Below are 16,636 nucleotides of genomic sequence, written 5' to 3' on the forward strand. Positions count from 1 at the left end.
GATACTGGCCATTGAAAGGTCAGGGCGGTGCATGAGGGAATGGACCAGGCCCAGGAGGCAGGGACCAGGTTCAGTTTGCTGCTGGCTACTGTATCCTTAGAGCCCAACACAGTGCCTGTGACATAGACACACATTCAATGTTTTTTGAATGAGTGAGTGAAATAATCCCAAGAGAAAATCTCCTTCTCCCAAGAGTACCCACTTGTAACCTTTTCATTGGTTTTTATTGATTCCTGTTAACCTTTGAAGTGGAATTATAATTCACTTATTTTTCTGGTATCAGCAGATCCTAAAGGAACTATTTTGTTTTAGTTGAAACCGGGTCTTCTCAGCTGAAGCCAGGGAATTAATGGTTTGTTCTGAGTTTTGCTTTGGGTTCACACTGAGAGGTGCTGAATGGCTAACTCCCAGTTCTGTGCTCAGGAGTCAGTCCCAGTGATTCTCAGGGGATCTTACAGTGTTGGAAATCAAGCCCGAGCTTCCTGTGTGCAAAGTATATGCTCAACCCATTCAGTGATCTCTCTGGCACCAGTTGATCTGTGTCAGCACAAGTGAGCAGGTCTTGTGCAAATGCACTGAGTAAACTTCTAGAGAGACCCAAATCTATTTCAAAGACCCACAGCCAGTTGTTTGGGCTGGGGGCTAGTCCAGGTTCCTTAAATTTTAGAACCTGAAGTTTGGGGAGAGGCAAGTGATTAGTATGTCCTGGGAGAAGATCTGAGTCTGACTGGTGGGTGCATGGGAAAGGGGCTGAGGTCCTTCTCAGCTGTCAGGAGAGAGATGACATGGAGAATAGACAGGAAGCAGAGATGGGAGAAGGGAAGTCAGGGAGTGGCTGGCGAGTTGAGAACCAGGAGAGGGAAGATGGCAGACCCTGGCTCCTGGGGAGTGCTGGGGAGCCTGGTGGGGGGATAAACCCTGAACACCAGGGAGGGCCTGTGCTCAAGAGAAATATGAAGTGTCAGGAGCATCCTAAGTAGGAAGAAAATGGCCCTGATAAGAACCATCTCCAGGAAACATTCTACGTGAATTACCGGACCCAAGGGGAAAGGGAAGCTGGTCTATGGCATTTCCATAGCACAAAGAAAGCCTGGGGAATTTGAGAGAGGCTGGGAAACAGAGAATAATTGGGGGTGGTCTCCTGGACACCCCGAGAGAGGAGAATTTAAAATGATTAAATGGTTGAAGGTCCATCTGAGGTCCCTGCATCTTTCCCTAGCATTCATTCTTGACCTTTCTTGACCTTCTGGCTACCAGGAGAGCCCCAGCCCTGCCCCTGCCCCAGTTATTATTGACCAGAAGACTAAGGGTTCTCTGGGGAGTGGGGGTCAGGGGCTGGGGTTTTAGTTTTCATGTCCACACTACACACACGCTGGCCAGAGGCCCGGCTGTTTCAAGGGAGGACAGAGGTGAGAACTATGGTGGTGGTTTTGGGGGACACATAGGCCCTTCTGGAGGAGGTCAAGGTCCCCACCCCACATTCCTCCTCCACCCTGCCTGAAGGTCTCCTGGCCACATTGGTAGGGGCAGGCTCTGCAGGGCGCAAGGAGAACACGGGGGCAGGAGGGCAACCTGGAGGCCGCGGCTCAGGGCTCCATGTGCCACCACTTGAAGGAGAAGGGCTTCCGGCGCACGTTGGTGCCACAGTGCACCTCGCCCAGGTACTTGTGGTAGGCAGAGATGTCATCCAGGAAGGTGCAGCTGAGGCCCAGCGGCTCCAGCAGGCCACGCACGTGTGTCTCCAGGCAGCACTGCTCGTCGACCTGCGGCCCGAAGGGCTTGGGGATGCCGAGGTCCTTGTCCAGCACGATCATGTTCACCTGGGTGGCGACAGCAGCCTGCATGAGCACCACCAGGGGCTCGGTGCCCACCGGACTCTCTAGACCACCCAGGAAGTGCGTGTTGCCATGGGTCTCACTTTCATAGAAGGATGCAAACTTGCAGAGGGGACTCAGCACCTCAGACGTGGCGGGAGCTCTATGGGGAAGTCAGTTACCCTGCCCCTGTGCCAGGTGTGTACAGGTGGCCACTGAGGTGGCAACAGCCTCTGTATGCATGTATGGACAAGTCCTAGGCATGAGGGACCAGCAGGAACATTATGTGCATATGTGTGGGTATGTATTTATGTACTTCTTATATTTTAGAGGGTTCTCGTGTTGCGGGCCTCAGGGGCCATTCCTGGCTCTGTGACTAGGAGTGAGTGCTCCTCATCCTCAGGAGACTGTGTGCAGTACCAGTGCTGGGGTCTGAACTGGTTGGCTGTATGCGAGGCAAGTGCCTCACCTCCTGCACTATGTCTCTGGCCTACTATTTATTTATTTTTGTTTGTTTTTTTTGGCCACACTCAGGGGTGATTAGAGTTTGCTCCTGGCTCTGCACACAGGGATCACTCTTGGCACTGCTCCGGGGACCATATGCGAGGTCAGGAATTGAACCTGGGTTGACTGTGTGCAAGGCAAGTGCTTTACCCACTGTACTATATCTCTGGCCTCTTCACTGTCACTGTCACTGTCCTCCCGTTGTTCATTGATTTGCGTGAGCAGGCCCAGTAACGTCTCTATTGTGAGACTTGTTGTTACTGTTTTTGGCATATCGAATACGTCATGGGTAGCGTGCCAGGCCTTGCCGTGAGGGCTAGATACTCTTGGTAGCTTGCTGGGCTCTCCAAGAGGGGAGGAAGAATTGAACCTGGGTTGGCCACGTGCAGGGCAAACGCCCTACCTGCTGTGCTATCTCTCTGGCCTTTTATATTTCATTTAAAGAAAAAAGCAAACTTCTGTGCCATTTCTCCCCCTTCCTCCACTGAAGCCTAGGGGGCTCCTCTGAGTGATTCTTGGCCAATAGTTTAATGCCAGGATGTGGTACTGCACAGGCAGTGTGGTACAGGGAACTACCTGGGTCACCCCGGCAGTTGGAGGGCACTTTCTGCCTGCACCTGATGATACTCGGGAAACCATGTGGTGTTGGAGATAGATCTGGGGTGGGCGTACAACGCATGTGCCTTACACCCTGCCCTATCTCTGTGTGTATGTGTATGTGCGCCTGCATGTGCTCATGAATGTGTGTGTGCTGTGTGTGTGTACGTGTGTGCATGTGTGTATGTGTGTGTGCGTGTGCGTAAATGCATGTGTGTCAGTGTGTGCATGTGTGTGCATGTGTGTACATGTGCATGTGTGTGGCTGTGTGTATCTGTATGTGCACGCGCATGTATGTGTATATGCATATGTGTGCGCATGAGTGTGTGTGTACGTGTGTGTGTAGCTGTTCTAACCTCTTTCCATTCCTTTCCCGTATGAGAATGAGAATCCCTCTTGTCTCCAAGGTCTTGGTGATCACAAAGCACTTTCCTATTTGGTAATAAGGACAAGGGTTCTTCAGGCTGCACTGAGGCAGCCAGGCCAAGCAACTAGGCTTCCACACTGGAGCAGCCTCAGCTGAGGGGTCCTTTTGCCTCTAGCTGCCCACATGAATTTTGGGGCCCAGAGAGCCTTACCATGTTGGGGAAGTAGGCCACGGCCTGGCGCCCCTCGTCCATCTTGAAGAGGGCGGGCAGGTCGATGATGTCCTTCTCTGAGAGCCCCAGCTCCTTCTTGAGGATGTCGCGGTTCCAGTCCAGGCAGCGCTGGGTGAGGGCGGGGGAGGACCGACAGGTCAGGGATGCTCCTGCTCCTTTTGTGAAGCCCAACCCAGTCTGCAGCATCAGTTCAAGATCCCAGGGAGCTCCAGTGCTCACCTGGCCACCTTCCCCCCCACCCCACCCAGTTGTAGCAGTGATGGCGACAGAGAGTGGGCAGGATTCTCAGGAGCAGGTCTCACACTGAGCGCTAAGAGCCCCACCTCATTAAGTCTCAACCCTGTGAGCCAACACTATTATAGTCTCCTTATCTGAGACAAGGGATTGGAAAGGGATTGGAAGACAGAGTTTAGGGAGTCTCTCAAGGTCCTTCTGCCAAAATGGGGGTGGGGGTATGACTTGACCTTGGATCTATGTGATGCCACAAAGCGAGAATGGGAGGGACAGTCAGAGGAAAGTGCAAACAGTAAGTGAGATGCTGGGTGAGCTGGGAAAGCCTTGCAGTTGCTTCTCCAGCATGCAGGAAGTTTCGCCTCCTGTAATGCAGCTACGAGATGTTGTATTGGTTTGACCTCGGCCCTACTCAGTTGAGAGATAATCAGTGAACCTGCTCTAATATCTGTCCCAGGGATCAGCTCAAGGGTACCAGTAACTCTGGATTAAACCAATCAGTGTATGGAATTTCCCCAGACACAGTGATTGGTTCAAGTTGGACCAGAGCCTCACACACACACAAAGCGAATACTCTACTGCTGACCTAGTACCCAAGCCCAGAAGGCAAGGCTTTTGCTCAATTATTGGGAGCACATAAGACTTTCTCTTGGTGAGTGATGTGCTTGGTGCAGCTCATGCCATATTTCAGCTATGCTCCTACCATGAGGCTATCACAGAGCCCCAAGGGTAGAAAAAAAAATAAAAAAGGAGTCCTGATCAAACTGTACCTGATAGGGCTTGTTTTGTTCAATATGCCAAAATATATCTAAGAAAGGCAAATGATTTATTTATAATATAAAATCCAATCATTATCATTTGATTATTTAATTACTCAAATAGTTCAATAATTATTGAATGCAATTATTGATTCATTTTGGTTTTGGGGCTACCCCTAGTGGTGCTCAGGGCTTACTTTTGGCTCTGAGTCCATGATTAGTCCTGAAAGGGCTCAGGGAACCATATGGGATGCTTGGGATGATCGAACCCGGGTCAGTTGCACGCAGGCAAAAGAGTACCCACTGTACTAAATCTCTGCCTCCTATACATACAATTAAGAAAGGCAAAATGTAGCAGCTACTACTGATGGACTTTTTAGTTTCATGCTTTTAAATTTAAATCTGTTTGAATTTTCTCTTAAAAAAACCCAAAACACTTGGTGCTTTAAATATATCCAAGCCAAAAGAGATTAAATATGTAACCCTGCTTGTGATCCCCTAAAACTAATAAAAATCTAATATGCGATGAATCTAATAAAAATTTAATATGTGGTCCCCTAAAACTAATAAAAATCCAGGGCATATCATCATCTGTGCATTTTTAAGCGACTAGGGCTGCTGCTTTCATCATAGTTTAATTAAAATGAATCAATGTATTTATGTATGTATGTATTTATGTATGTATATATGTATTTTGTGGCATTGGGGGTTGTATCCAGAGCCTCACACAGGCAAAGCAAATGCTCTAGCCTCAAGGGACATCCGTGGCACTGTTATTTTGCGACTTTTTATCAGGGCCTCACCAACAGTGCTCAGGAGTCACTCTCAGTGATTCTTGAACTGAGAGTTGGGTGGGCCTGATAGTTCACTGCTTGGGCCCATAGGTGCTGGGGGACACTGGGATTACACCTGGCAGGCCTCCGTCTGTTTCTAGCCTCTGATCTGCACGGCCTGCTCTGCCGCTCCTTCCCCCTCCTGCTTGGGGACAGGGTGGAAGCTGGGTGCTAGACCCAGAGCTTCTGGAGACCCTTTCCTATATCATATGCCCCACAGACCCAGCCATTCCCCATGCAGGCCCCTCAGGATGTGAGACTTGCTGCCTCCCGCTAGTCTCCTCCTGCCTGCCTTTGCCCAGCCCTTTGGGGCCCTGCCCATGCTCACCTGGAAGTACAAGTTTTCCTGCACGAGACTCTCATTGGACAGAATCTTGTTGATGGTGATGCGCTTGCTGCTCATGCCGCCCAAGCCTGTGGGATCCGAGGACAATCAGAGGACAGGCTGGCCTTAGATATCCAGCCTGCTGTTTTGTTTTATTAATATTATTATTATTATTACTGTGGCCAAGCTTCTCCAGATTCTGGGCTAGCTGCTGGGGTGGGGAGAAGGGGCCTGACCAACAGCAGAAGGGAACTCGGGGGGGGGGGTAACCAGGCCCCCTACCTGGGGATAGCAGCTGACATACCTTTCCCAGGAGCAGTCAGTGCAGGAATGGTGGCAGCTTCTGTGCCATCCCATAGTGGCTGGGAGTGGCACCACAAATTCCCAAAATCACCCACTTGATTCTGCAGGTGAGCTGTTAGCCAGGGGGAGTGGGGTACACCTCTGAGCCAGGAATAACTGCTGAGCACTGCCGGGTGTGGACCCCAAACCCAGAAACAAACAAAAATCCCATTCTAACAGAAAAAAACCCCAAACAGTGAAAAAAAGCATCACAAAACCCCAAAAGTGTATGGGGTGTTGGGAGGAGGAGCAGGAGGAAGTGGGAATGGAGAGGTGGAAAAACACTTTGGTGGGGGTTTGGGGTGTTAACACCATATCCCTAAAATATACAAACACTGAACAGAGGGTGGCTCTTGGCCCAGCTGGGTAATGAGAGGGTAGGACTGCCCCCATGGCGGCCCGGGAGGCAGAGTGGGTACTCAGGAGCTAAGAATCCACGGAGCTATCCTCCCCAGGATCTCTCTGGGGACTCTGCTTCCCACTCCAGCCAAGGCCCCCATGGTCACTCACCTTTGAACATGACAGCCTCCCCATGGCCCTCCTTCTGCTTCTCACGGAAGAGCTTGTAGCAGGCTGAGGTGCTGGCCATGAGCATCCGGAATTTCTGGGAGAGATGAGACGTGGTCGGCAAGGGACAGTGGAACAAGAGCCTTGGGGGTTGGAGCAATAGCACAGCGGGTAGGGCATTTGCCTTGCACGCAGCCAACCCGGGTTCGATTCCCAGCATCCCATATGGTCCCCTGAGCACCACTAGGAGTAATACCTGAGTGCAAAGTCAGGAGTAACCCTTGTGCATTGCCGGGTGTGACCCAAAAAAGTAAAAAAAAAAAAAAAAAAAAAAAGAGGGAGCCTCCCCATGCCGAATTGTAAAAGCTCTTGGCACGGTTTTTGTTGCAAAAAAAAAATCCACTCACTTCTGCAGTGCCACCGAGTCAAAACTTCAAGGCAGAGGGATCTTGGCACTGAGGCCCGGCCAGTGTCTCAATATTTCAGGGTAAGACATTGCAGCCATGCCAGTCACTTCAGACAATGAAAGACCTAGGGCAGGGCCGTGACTCCAAGGGCTGGAGACACACACTTTGCATGTGGAAGGCCCAGGGTTGGGCCCTGGTGCCGTGTGGTCCCCCAAGCATTCTGGGGAGCAATCCTGGAGCTGGGAATAGCTCTTGGGCAACACTGGGTGAGGGTTCAAAACCCAACCCCCACCAGGCTCTCTTTCCAGGTCCCAGGTTCATCCCTCGTTAGTCAAGGGTGTGACCCCCAACGGGCTTGTCCTTAGTCCTGTGTGACTAATGGACACTTGCGTTGTGGCTAATTTGAATGGAGACATGCCCCATGAGTAAGGTACACTCCAAGTTTTTTGAAGATCTGTTAATTTTTGTGTATTTATGTATGTATCAATTTTTTGCACCACAACCAGTGGTGCTCAGAGCTTACTACTGGCTCTGTGCTCAGGGATCACTCCTGACTGGGCTCAGGGGAGCATATGGGAGATCAGGGATTGAACCTGGGTTGGCTGCGAGCAAGGTAAACATTGTGCTATTGTTCTGGCCTCTGGGGTCACCATTGATAGTGCTCAGGGGAACCATTATCAGTACTAGGTATCCAACTCCTGTCGGCCGTGTGCAAGACAAAGTGACTTAACCCCTGTGCTGTTTCCCCGGCCCTCAATAATTCATTTAATATGCAAACCAGAATGTAAACTCTGGGATACTTTTTATGCTGGTTTCATGCTGAAATGCTAATATTTCTGATCCACTGGGTTAGACATTGAGGGATCACAGCAACACCATGCAAAGGAGAGTCCGCCTACTTCTTCCCCGCTACCCGGTGCCTCCGTCTTTATCCTGCCCCCTGCTGGCAAGAGAGCAGTACAGAGCTTCCCTAGGAGGCTTTTCCCATCTCAGGAGCCTGCTCACCTTTGTGCCTGGGATAGGGACGAAGGTCATGAACTCGTCCACATGGCCCACGGAGAGCCAGTCGGAGTAGAGCTCCACCGGCGCCTGGACCTGCTGGGCCCGCAGGAAGTCCCGCACCACCTTGACCATCCTGCGGCCTCCTGACCTGGGGGGAGGGAGGTGGCTCTTCAGAAGGTTGCCCCCCATGCAACCTAGTCTCCTGCAGTCTGCCTCCTCAGAGAGCCTGTGCCTCTGGAACCTGGCGTGGCATCAGCAGAGAAGCCACGGGAAGCCAACTAAATGGTGCCTGAGCGCCTGGTGCTGGCAGGAAGTCATTTGAGCCCAAGGGCAAAGAAGATGGGTTTAGCTGAGGCCAAGGCCTCTGCAGAAGGCCTGGAGCTCAGATCCGAGCCTCCCTGGGGACTGGTAATGTGTGGAGGCCCACTCCTGTGCTCGGGGTCCTGTCTGCACTGCTGCAGAGCACTGGAGCAAAGGCGGGGTCTCCAGCTTTGAAGTATGCACGTGGCTTCTTTACAAGCTTCTCAACATGGTCATTGATCAATTCAAATGCATTCCCCCATTTCCCCCAATAAAAGGCCTCTTCTGGGCCCGAGCAATAGTACAGCAGGCAAGGTGCTTGCTTTGTAGGCAGTAAACCTGGGTTCGATCCCCGGCATCAACGCCACCAGGAGTGATCTCTGAGCACAGTCAAAAGTGGCCCCTCATTCTCAAAAAACCCCACCAAAATCAAAACAAAAGTCCATCCTGACTTCTAGACTTGCCCACACTCATTGGAACAGAACCCAAAGTTCTTCCAGTGGTCAGTGGGTTCCTTCTGATCCCCTGCCTTTTCTCCTCTCCTCTCGGTCGCTTCTAAGCTCAGCTTGGCGCCCCTTCCAGGCTGTATTCCCTCTGTTTGGAATGTTTTTTTCCTGCCCATTTTCCTATAGTTGCCACCCCCCCACCCTTTTTGGCCATACCAGGAGATGCTCAGGGGTTACTCCTGGCTCTGCACTAAGGGATCGCTCCTGGAGCATTCGGGGAACCATAAGGGGTTCCGGGAATTAAACCTGGGTTGGCTGCATCCAAGGAAAATATCCAACCCACTGTGCTATCTCTCTAGCCCCGGTTGCCTCCTATTTTTTCCTCCAGAGCTCACTGGAAACCCTGGAGCTGTGTGGGTGGCTGTTTCCCAGTAGCCCCAGAACCTGGGACTCTATACACAGAGAAGGGCCATGGGACACGCACAGCTGCCTCTGAGAAGCCCTCCCCAAGGGGAGTTGGAACCCTCCTCAGGTTCCCCCAGCTCTCTGAATTGTTCAATGCCCCGTTTCATGTCTGTGGCCTTCACTCTAGCTTGAGTAGGCTGCATGTTGGAGTCCCATGACCAACAAGGGTTGACCATTGGCTGTGCCTGAGAAGCAGCTGCACAATGGGCGATTGTGGGTGGCAGGAGGAGGAGGGCCTGTTATTGTTGATGGCCACCCCCTGGCCCCCATCCCTGAAGGCAAAGCGTTTCAGAAGGTTCAGCAGATCTTAGTACCCATGCTTGAGAGCTGGCACACACGCAGGCTCCTGGCAGCCCTTTTGTGTAGTGAGGATGAAGAGTGCTCCCTCTCTCCCCAGCAACAAGCCTGTCTCAGAGAGAGTCTCTGCCTGGATTGGAGGTCAGCACGGGGTCTGGTGGTAGACTGGAAAGCCACCAATCACCAATGGCACAGGGCCATGCTGCCAGGTCATGCCCCTCCTGGATGCGCTGGTCCTGAGGACTTTTGGGTGTGCTCCCACTGATCCTCTTTCAGGGGCTCCTTCTCTGGACCCCTCCATTCCCTCCCCATGTGATTTATCCTCTCATTTTCTAGTCTCCTATTGGGGGAAGAGAGTTATGAGTTTGTTTGGCTGAGTTTAGATTCTAATACATAGTAAGAGGAGAAATGCAAGCGTGATTTTCTTTCTCTGAGAGCACAAATCTCCTATTAGAGTCACAGGTCTTCATTCGTTAGCTGGTCACTTCTGGTACATGCAAGAAACAGTCACCTCCCCCACCCTGTATCCAGGCTGCCCTGCTTCACCCAACCCTCCCTCCCCTTCTCTTACAGAGGAAAGCTGCTTCCGATGAGGATCCGGCCCAGGGGGTACGTCTTGCCATTCACGGTCACTGGGGGGCTGACCTCCAGGTTCCCGAAGGAATCAAGGCTGGTGACTAACTCAGGATCTGTCTCCCGGGTCACGTAGCCAAAATCTGGGCCCTGGACAGGGGACAACCACTGTTAGTCTCCTGCAGCCAAGACTTCAGAGCCCCCTTCCCAAGCCCCCTCTGAAATCCACTCTATCACCTGTAGTGACATCAGACACTTGGCTTCTAGAGGGGGTCACCCCACCAACAGATTTCTTTTTACTTTTATGTTTTTTTTTAAATTTTTGGGTCACACCCGGCAATGCACAGGGGTTAACTCCTGACTCTGCACTCAGGAATTACTCCTGGCGGTGCTCAGGGGACCATATAGGATCCTGGGGATCGAACCCGGGTTAGCCATGTGCAAGGCAAACGCCCTACCCACTGTGCTATCACTCCAGCCCCACTTTTATGTTTTATTGAACCACAAAGAATTACAAAGCTTTTTTGGGGGGAGCCACATCCAGCAATGCTTGGGGCTTACTCCTGGCTCTGCACTCAGGAATTATTCCTGGCAACGCTTGGGGCACTATATGAGATGCTGCGGATTGAACTCAGGTCGATTGAGTGCAAGTCAGATGCCCTACCCACTGTACTGTCTCTCCAGCCCCCAATTGCAGAGTTATTTACTTATTTATTTTTGCCACACCCAGCGGAGCTCAGGGGTTATTCCTAGCTCTACATTCAGGAATCACTCTGGCGGTGCTTGGGGAACCAAGCACCAGGACCAAGCACCCAGGACTGAGCCCAGGTCAGCTGCATGCAAAGCAAATATCCTTTCTGCCCCACAAAAATATTTTTGATTTTCAGGCATATATTGTTCCAACACCAGTAACCCATTACCTTCTACCAATGTCCCCGGTTTCTCTCCTGGACCCCAACCTGCCTCTGTGTTATCCCCCTAGTGTTCGCTTCCTTGACTTATCCCCCAGACCCCTGCCCCAGTGCCAAGCTTTCTACTGAAGACGAATTCTTCTGCTCTTCATCTCTACTGCCATTGGGCATTTGCTATTTCCCAGTGAAGTTTATTCGTATCCCACACATGAGAGAGATCATTATGAGTCTGTTCTCGCTCTCTCTCTGATCTCACTCAACACAAAACTCTCCAGATCGTCCACATTGCATCAATTTGCACAACTTCATCTTTTCTTATGGCTGAGTAGTATTCTGTTGTAAACATGTACCATAGTTTCTTTATCCAGTTTGTGGGCTTCTGTTCCCACCCAAATGCAGGGCCTGGCCCCACAGATGAATGTGGGCATGTAGGAGCACATGTGTGTGCATTCACACCTCAGCTCACAGCCAAGTTTCAGCACGGGCCTCTCTCAGACATACTGGATCAGTCCTCATTTCGTGCCACTGATGTCCCTGCCTATCTCAATTTCTCTGACCCTGGTTTCCCTATCCAAAAGGGCTGTCAAATTAGGTGGCCCAAGGCCAAGGGATAGATTATATGATCATTCCCAGACACTTACTCCTCCCTTCCCAGTAAGAGAATGTTGCCTCCTTACCCCAGGCGGTTTGATTCCTGGCCTCTCTCTGAGTAAGGAATGTGCTCCCCACCCAGGGGCAGGCTTGCTCTGGATAATGGAATATGAGCAGAAGTGATGCAGCGTGGTTAGGACCAAGCCGCAGGGATCATATGCTTGCCAACTTTCTCACATCTCCTTGTGCTAGCAGATGGACAGCTCCCAGCCTAGGGCTGCAGCCTGGGTTCTAGAATGAGGAAGGCAGGAAGAGCTGAGTTGCAAACCGCCAAATGATATCTGCTGCAGAGTGTGACCAGGAAGGCAACCTTTGCTGTGTCTGCCATGGGCATGGGGCGGCTGGTCACTCCCGCCTGGTTTGGTGAAAGCTGAACAACATGCGAGAGTGCTAGATACTGAACACGTGGGCTAACCCGGTCTATTCCCAACCAACTAGATTTGTTCAGAGCCCAGAAGACCCTTCTTAATTGGGTCTTCCACATGCTCTGACACCCGCAGGAACGTCCAAGGATCCGTGTGTGTGTGTGTGTGTATAAACATGTATATATACATATATACATATATATATATTTGGATAAAATACTAGGAAGCTTATTTTTGAGTTTGCACTGGAGACTAAACCTACTTAACAAAAACACCTCTTGGGGCTGGAACGGATGGCACAGTAGTTAGGGCATTTGCCTTGCACGTGGCCAACCCAGGTTCGATTCCCAGCATCCCATATGGTCCCCGGAGCACTGCCAGGAGTAATTCCTGAGTGTATGAGCCAGAGTAACCCCTGTGCATTGCCAGGTGTGACCCAAAAAGCAAAACACACACACACAAACAAAAACCCCACCTCTTAAAAATCTGTCTAAGGGCCGGAGAGATAGCACAGCAGGCAGGGCACTTGCTTGTATGTGACCAACCTGTGTTAGATCCCAGGCATCCCATATGGTCCCCCAAGCCCACCAGGAGTGATCCCTGAGCACAGAGCCAGGAGTAAGCCCTGAGTACCATTGGTTGTGGTACAAAACGAAACAAAACAAATCTGTCTCTGGGAACTGGAGAGATAGTAGGACAGATAGGGCACTTGCCTTGTATGAAGCCAACCTGGGTAGATCCCCAGCATCCAAATCGGACCCTGGAGCCGTGTCAGGAGTGATCCCTGAGTGCAGAGCCAGGAGTAACACCTGAGCATTGCCAGGTGTGACGCCCAAACCAACCAACAAAACCTGTCCTTTTGGAGAAATCAAAGAGATGATTCAAAGAGTTGGAACAGGGGCTGAGCGATAGCACAGCTGGTAGGGCTTTTGCCTTGCACGCGGCTGACCCAGGTTCGATTCCCAGCATCCCATATGGTCCCCTGAGCACCACCAAGAGTAATTCCTGAGCGCATGAGTCAGGAGTAACCCCTGTGCATTGCTGGGTATGACCCAAAAAGCAGGCAAGCAAGCAAACAAACAAACAAACAATACCAAAGAACTGGGACATATGCTTTGCATGCGGGAAGCCCGGGTTAGATCCTCAGACCCATCAGGTCCTCCAAACACCACGAGAACGACCCCTGTGTACGGAGCTGGGAGTAGCCCCTGAGCACTGTGGGGTGAGGCCCCAAACCCAAAAAAAAACAAAATGAAACAAAACAAACTGATGTGGGGCAAGAGGAGAAGCTGAGAGTTAGAGCACCTGCCTTATAGGCAAGAGGCCTCAAGCCTGACCCCCGGCAGCCCCTCGTGTGCTGGGGCTGTCCTGCTCGTGATCCCTGACACCATAACAAAGTGTGTGATCTCCTGGAACCACAGCCAGGTGTGTCCTTGCGCCTGATCACTGCAATAACAAACCAAGGGAATGGGGGAGGGGAGAGCAAAATTAAAAATAAAAATGGAGCAGTCTATTGAAAACAAAGCAGAACAAACATGGAAACGAGCGTGGGAAGCTGTGGCTTGGCCCAGCTAAGAAGCCCGGGGGACAGCTCGTGGGCAGGCACATGGTACAGAACCGGACCTGGGCCTCCAGGCCTCCAGGAAGAGCTCATCCTGGGACTTGGAAGCAGGCCATCCTGGGGCACTGGATGCCAGTGGCAACTCAAGCAGGGAGAGTGAGCAGGATGCGGGAGGCCTTGGTTCCGGGGATGATCGTGCTGGCTGCCAATGGCTGGTCTGCCCCGCCCTCTCACGTGGGGTAGGAGGTGAACAGCCCTTCCTGGACCATGTCCCAGGTTGTAGACTGATCCATACCACAGCCATCAGTCATTGCATGAAGCACTGCTCGGATGCCTTACAGAAGGTGTCTAGCCCTCGCTGCACTCCTGCGAGGTAGATCCTACTTCCGCCCCCATTTTACAGAGCAGCACATAGAGGCTGGAGAGGACTGGGCTGTTGTGAAGGGTGGAGCTGGGATTCAAGGTTGAGTCCAACTGATAATCCGCCTTTTGATTTTTACTCCTTTGGTTCTCTCTCTCCCTGTGAGGGGCTACTGGTGAATGTCCTGATGAGCAGGTATGAAACCGGCAAGAGGTTTGGGGACAGTGCCCTGACTCCTCCAGTCTGTGTTGCAGGCTCCAAGTTGCTCCCTGACTGCTCGGAGGAGTGGTGAGAGCCACTAGAATGGAGAGGGTCAGGTCGCTTTCAGAATATCCCAGGAAGGGGCTGGAGAGACAACACAGTGGGGAAGGGGCGGGACTTGTAAAAGGTCAGCCTGGGTTCAATCTCCGGCACCACCTATGGTCCCCAAAGCCCTGGCAGGGGTGATCTCTGAGCGCAGAGCCAGGTGTAAGCCCTGTACACTACCTTCTGGGGCCCCACAAAATAGGGGGGGGGAAGCAAATGAGGGGCTGGGAAGTTAGCTCACTGAATGGGCTAAGAGCATGTACTGCATGTGGGAGGCCCTGGTTTCAGCCTTGGAATCACATGGTCCCTTTGGGCACTGTGGGGACTGACCCCTGAGCACTGAGCAAAGAATATCCTCTGAGCCCCTAAACAAAAAACAAAACAAAAAAGAAACAAAAAGGAACAAAGGAAAGAAAAAGAAGAAGGCTGGCTTATGAGGGCCAGGGAGCGAACTCTATGGTCAGAGCACGTGTTGGCACGCAGGAGTCTGGGTTCAGAGCCCAGCGTCTCTCAAGCATTGCTGGAGCAAGCCCTGAGCACCACCAGGTGTAAACGCCCACCCTCCCCTCCCAAAAAAGAAAAAATCATAAGCTAAATCCCTCAAGGCCCCCATGAACTGTGAAGCTGGAGCTGTGATTTTCAACAACTGCTTCACTAAAACTTTTCCTTTTTTATTTTCCCTTTTTGGGTCACACCCAGTGATGCACAGGGGTTACTCCTGGCTCTGCACTCAGGAATCACTTCCAATGGTGCTCAGGGGACCATATGGGATGCTGGGAATCGAACCTGGGTTGGCCACGTGCAAGGCAAACGCCCTACCCGCTGTGCTATCGCTCCAGCCCCAAAACTTTCCTTTTTGAAACTTATTTCTCTGCCTGTCTGAGGGGGACTGTCCATGCTGGGGGAGATGTCAGGCGTCGACCCCACGGGGCAGGGCTTCAGAGGCGGCTTCCCACTGCCCCACTTTGCAGAGAAGAAGAAAGAGCCCTGGGCTAGGGGCTGACCTGACCACTCCGTGAGTGTCCTCCGGAATCGCCCCCCCCCTCCCCGCAGGGCCCTCAGTCTCTCACCAGGAGCTGCTTCACCGGGAAGTCCTTCAGGTTCCCATCTCGAGGGGAGTCCAGCACCACAGGGAGGGTTTTGTGCGGTGCCTCGATGTAGCCGAACTCCACTTCATCCTGTGGGGACACCAGGGAGCCTGGGCTAGTAAACACCAGCATGGGGTGGGGCCAGCAGGTAGGTGAGTTACTGTGGAAGAGTGAGTGGCTCTGAAAGTCCCCTACACTTGTCCTCTCCCGCATATCCTCCCATTCTCCTCCACGAGCAAAGGGTGTCCGCTCGTCTCTGGAACAGCCTCCACACACCCCTGCCATGCTGGCAGTCATGTGGCCCCCATATCTAAGGGCAGAACTGGAAATGGGCAGGGGACACAGCTCAGCAGGCTCTGCACATATTTGGCAGGCAGGAAGCCTGGTTCAATCCCCAGTACTGCGTGGGGTCCCTGAGGACCTTTGGGCGTGGGCTGAAAACGAAAGCAGATCAACAAAAAGAAACTAGAGACATCCTATAGCTATTTTACTATGAGGAAAACCCTAAGTTTAAGCACAACCCTTAAAAAAAAAAGGGTTTATTGTCTAGTCCTTCACAGAAAGGAACCTCTGAATAGACACGAGAAGACTTCCATTACCTCTTTTTTTGTCCCCTCCCAGGTTTTGGGTCATACCCTTTGGTGTGTGGAGGCTACTTCCAGCTCTGTGCTTGGGGGTTGCCAGTGGCTCTTAGAGTACTGAACCCAGGCCTCCTGCATGAGGAGCCTGGCCCTGCCCATTGGGCCATCTCTCTGGCCCTTTCTCTCTTTCTTATTTTTGGGGGGGTCACACCCGGCGATGCACAGGGGTTACTCCTGGCTCTGCACTCAGGAATTACCCCTGGAGGTGCTCAGGTGCTCAGGTACTCAGGGGACCATATGGGATGCTGGGAATCGAACCCGGGTCGGCCACATGCAAGGCAAATGCCCTACCCGCTGTGCTATTGCTCCAGCCCCACCATTACTCTCTCTTAAACAAGAAGTCACGCTGTGGCGAACTGCCTGCACACGCACACACAGGCCCGTGACGCTGCTGGGGGCAGGGTGCTGGCGTGAGGCAGGCTCCTCCGGACTGCCAGAGTGGCTCACCTGTATCCAGCGGTCGCCTCTGTTCACATACTGGAAACAGACCTTCAGTTCACATTTGGTTTTCTCCACGAGGCTCTTGAGCTCTTTCAGGAACAGGTAATTGTCCTTCACACTGAGGAGTTGGGGGACAGAAGGGGGGTGCAGGGAGGAAGGGTGAGGAGGGACTAGGGCCAGTCACCTTGCAATGGCTATCATCACTGGCCCCTCTGGACTTACTGGGCAGGGGAAGGTCCTCTGACCCAGGCTTATCTTTGCAAATGCTACAGGAGTTCAAGTCACCTGCTACATGTGTTTGTCAAGACCAT

The 16,636-nt window shown here is 52.1% G+C and overlaps 1 protein-coding gene across 1 annotated transcript in view; it reads right to left on the minus strand.

Moving 5' to 3' along the window:
• Positions 1 to 1,552: 1,552 nt before the first annotated feature.
• The window catches only part of PADI2 (peptidyl arginine deiminase 2), a 58,690-nt gene continuing 43,606 nt past the window's right edge, over positions 1,553 to 16,636 (minus strand). Inside the window, exons 9-16 of the mRNA XM_056123059.1 lie at positions 16,332 to 16,443; positions 15,226 to 15,333; positions 9,999 to 10,150; positions 7,923 to 8,067; positions 6,514 to 6,607; positions 5,665 to 5,750; positions 3,494 to 3,622; positions 1,553 to 1,820 (exon numbers count right to left, since the gene is read on the minus strand). Coding sequence (XP_055979034.1) covers positions 1,587 to 1,820; positions 3,494 to 3,622; positions 5,665 to 5,750; positions 6,514 to 6,607; positions 7,923 to 8,067; positions 9,999 to 10,150; positions 15,226 to 15,333; positions 16,332 to 16,443 — 1,060 coding nt within the window. The 3' untranslated portion in view covers positions 1,553 to 1,586. The remainder of the gene's footprint in view (positions 1,821 to 3,493; positions 3,623 to 5,664; positions 5,751 to 6,513; positions 6,608 to 7,922; positions 8,068 to 9,998; positions 10,151 to 15,225; positions 15,334 to 16,331; positions 16,444 to 16,636) is intronic.

Source organism: Sorex fumeus, unplaced genomic scaffold (genome assembly GCF_029834395.1).
Source record: "Sorex fumeus unplaced genomic scaffold, SorFum_2.1 ptg000047l, whole genome shotgun sequence".
Taxonomy (NCBI): Eukaryota; Metazoa; Chordata; class Mammalia; order Eulipotyphla; family Soricidae; genus Sorex; species Sorex fumeus.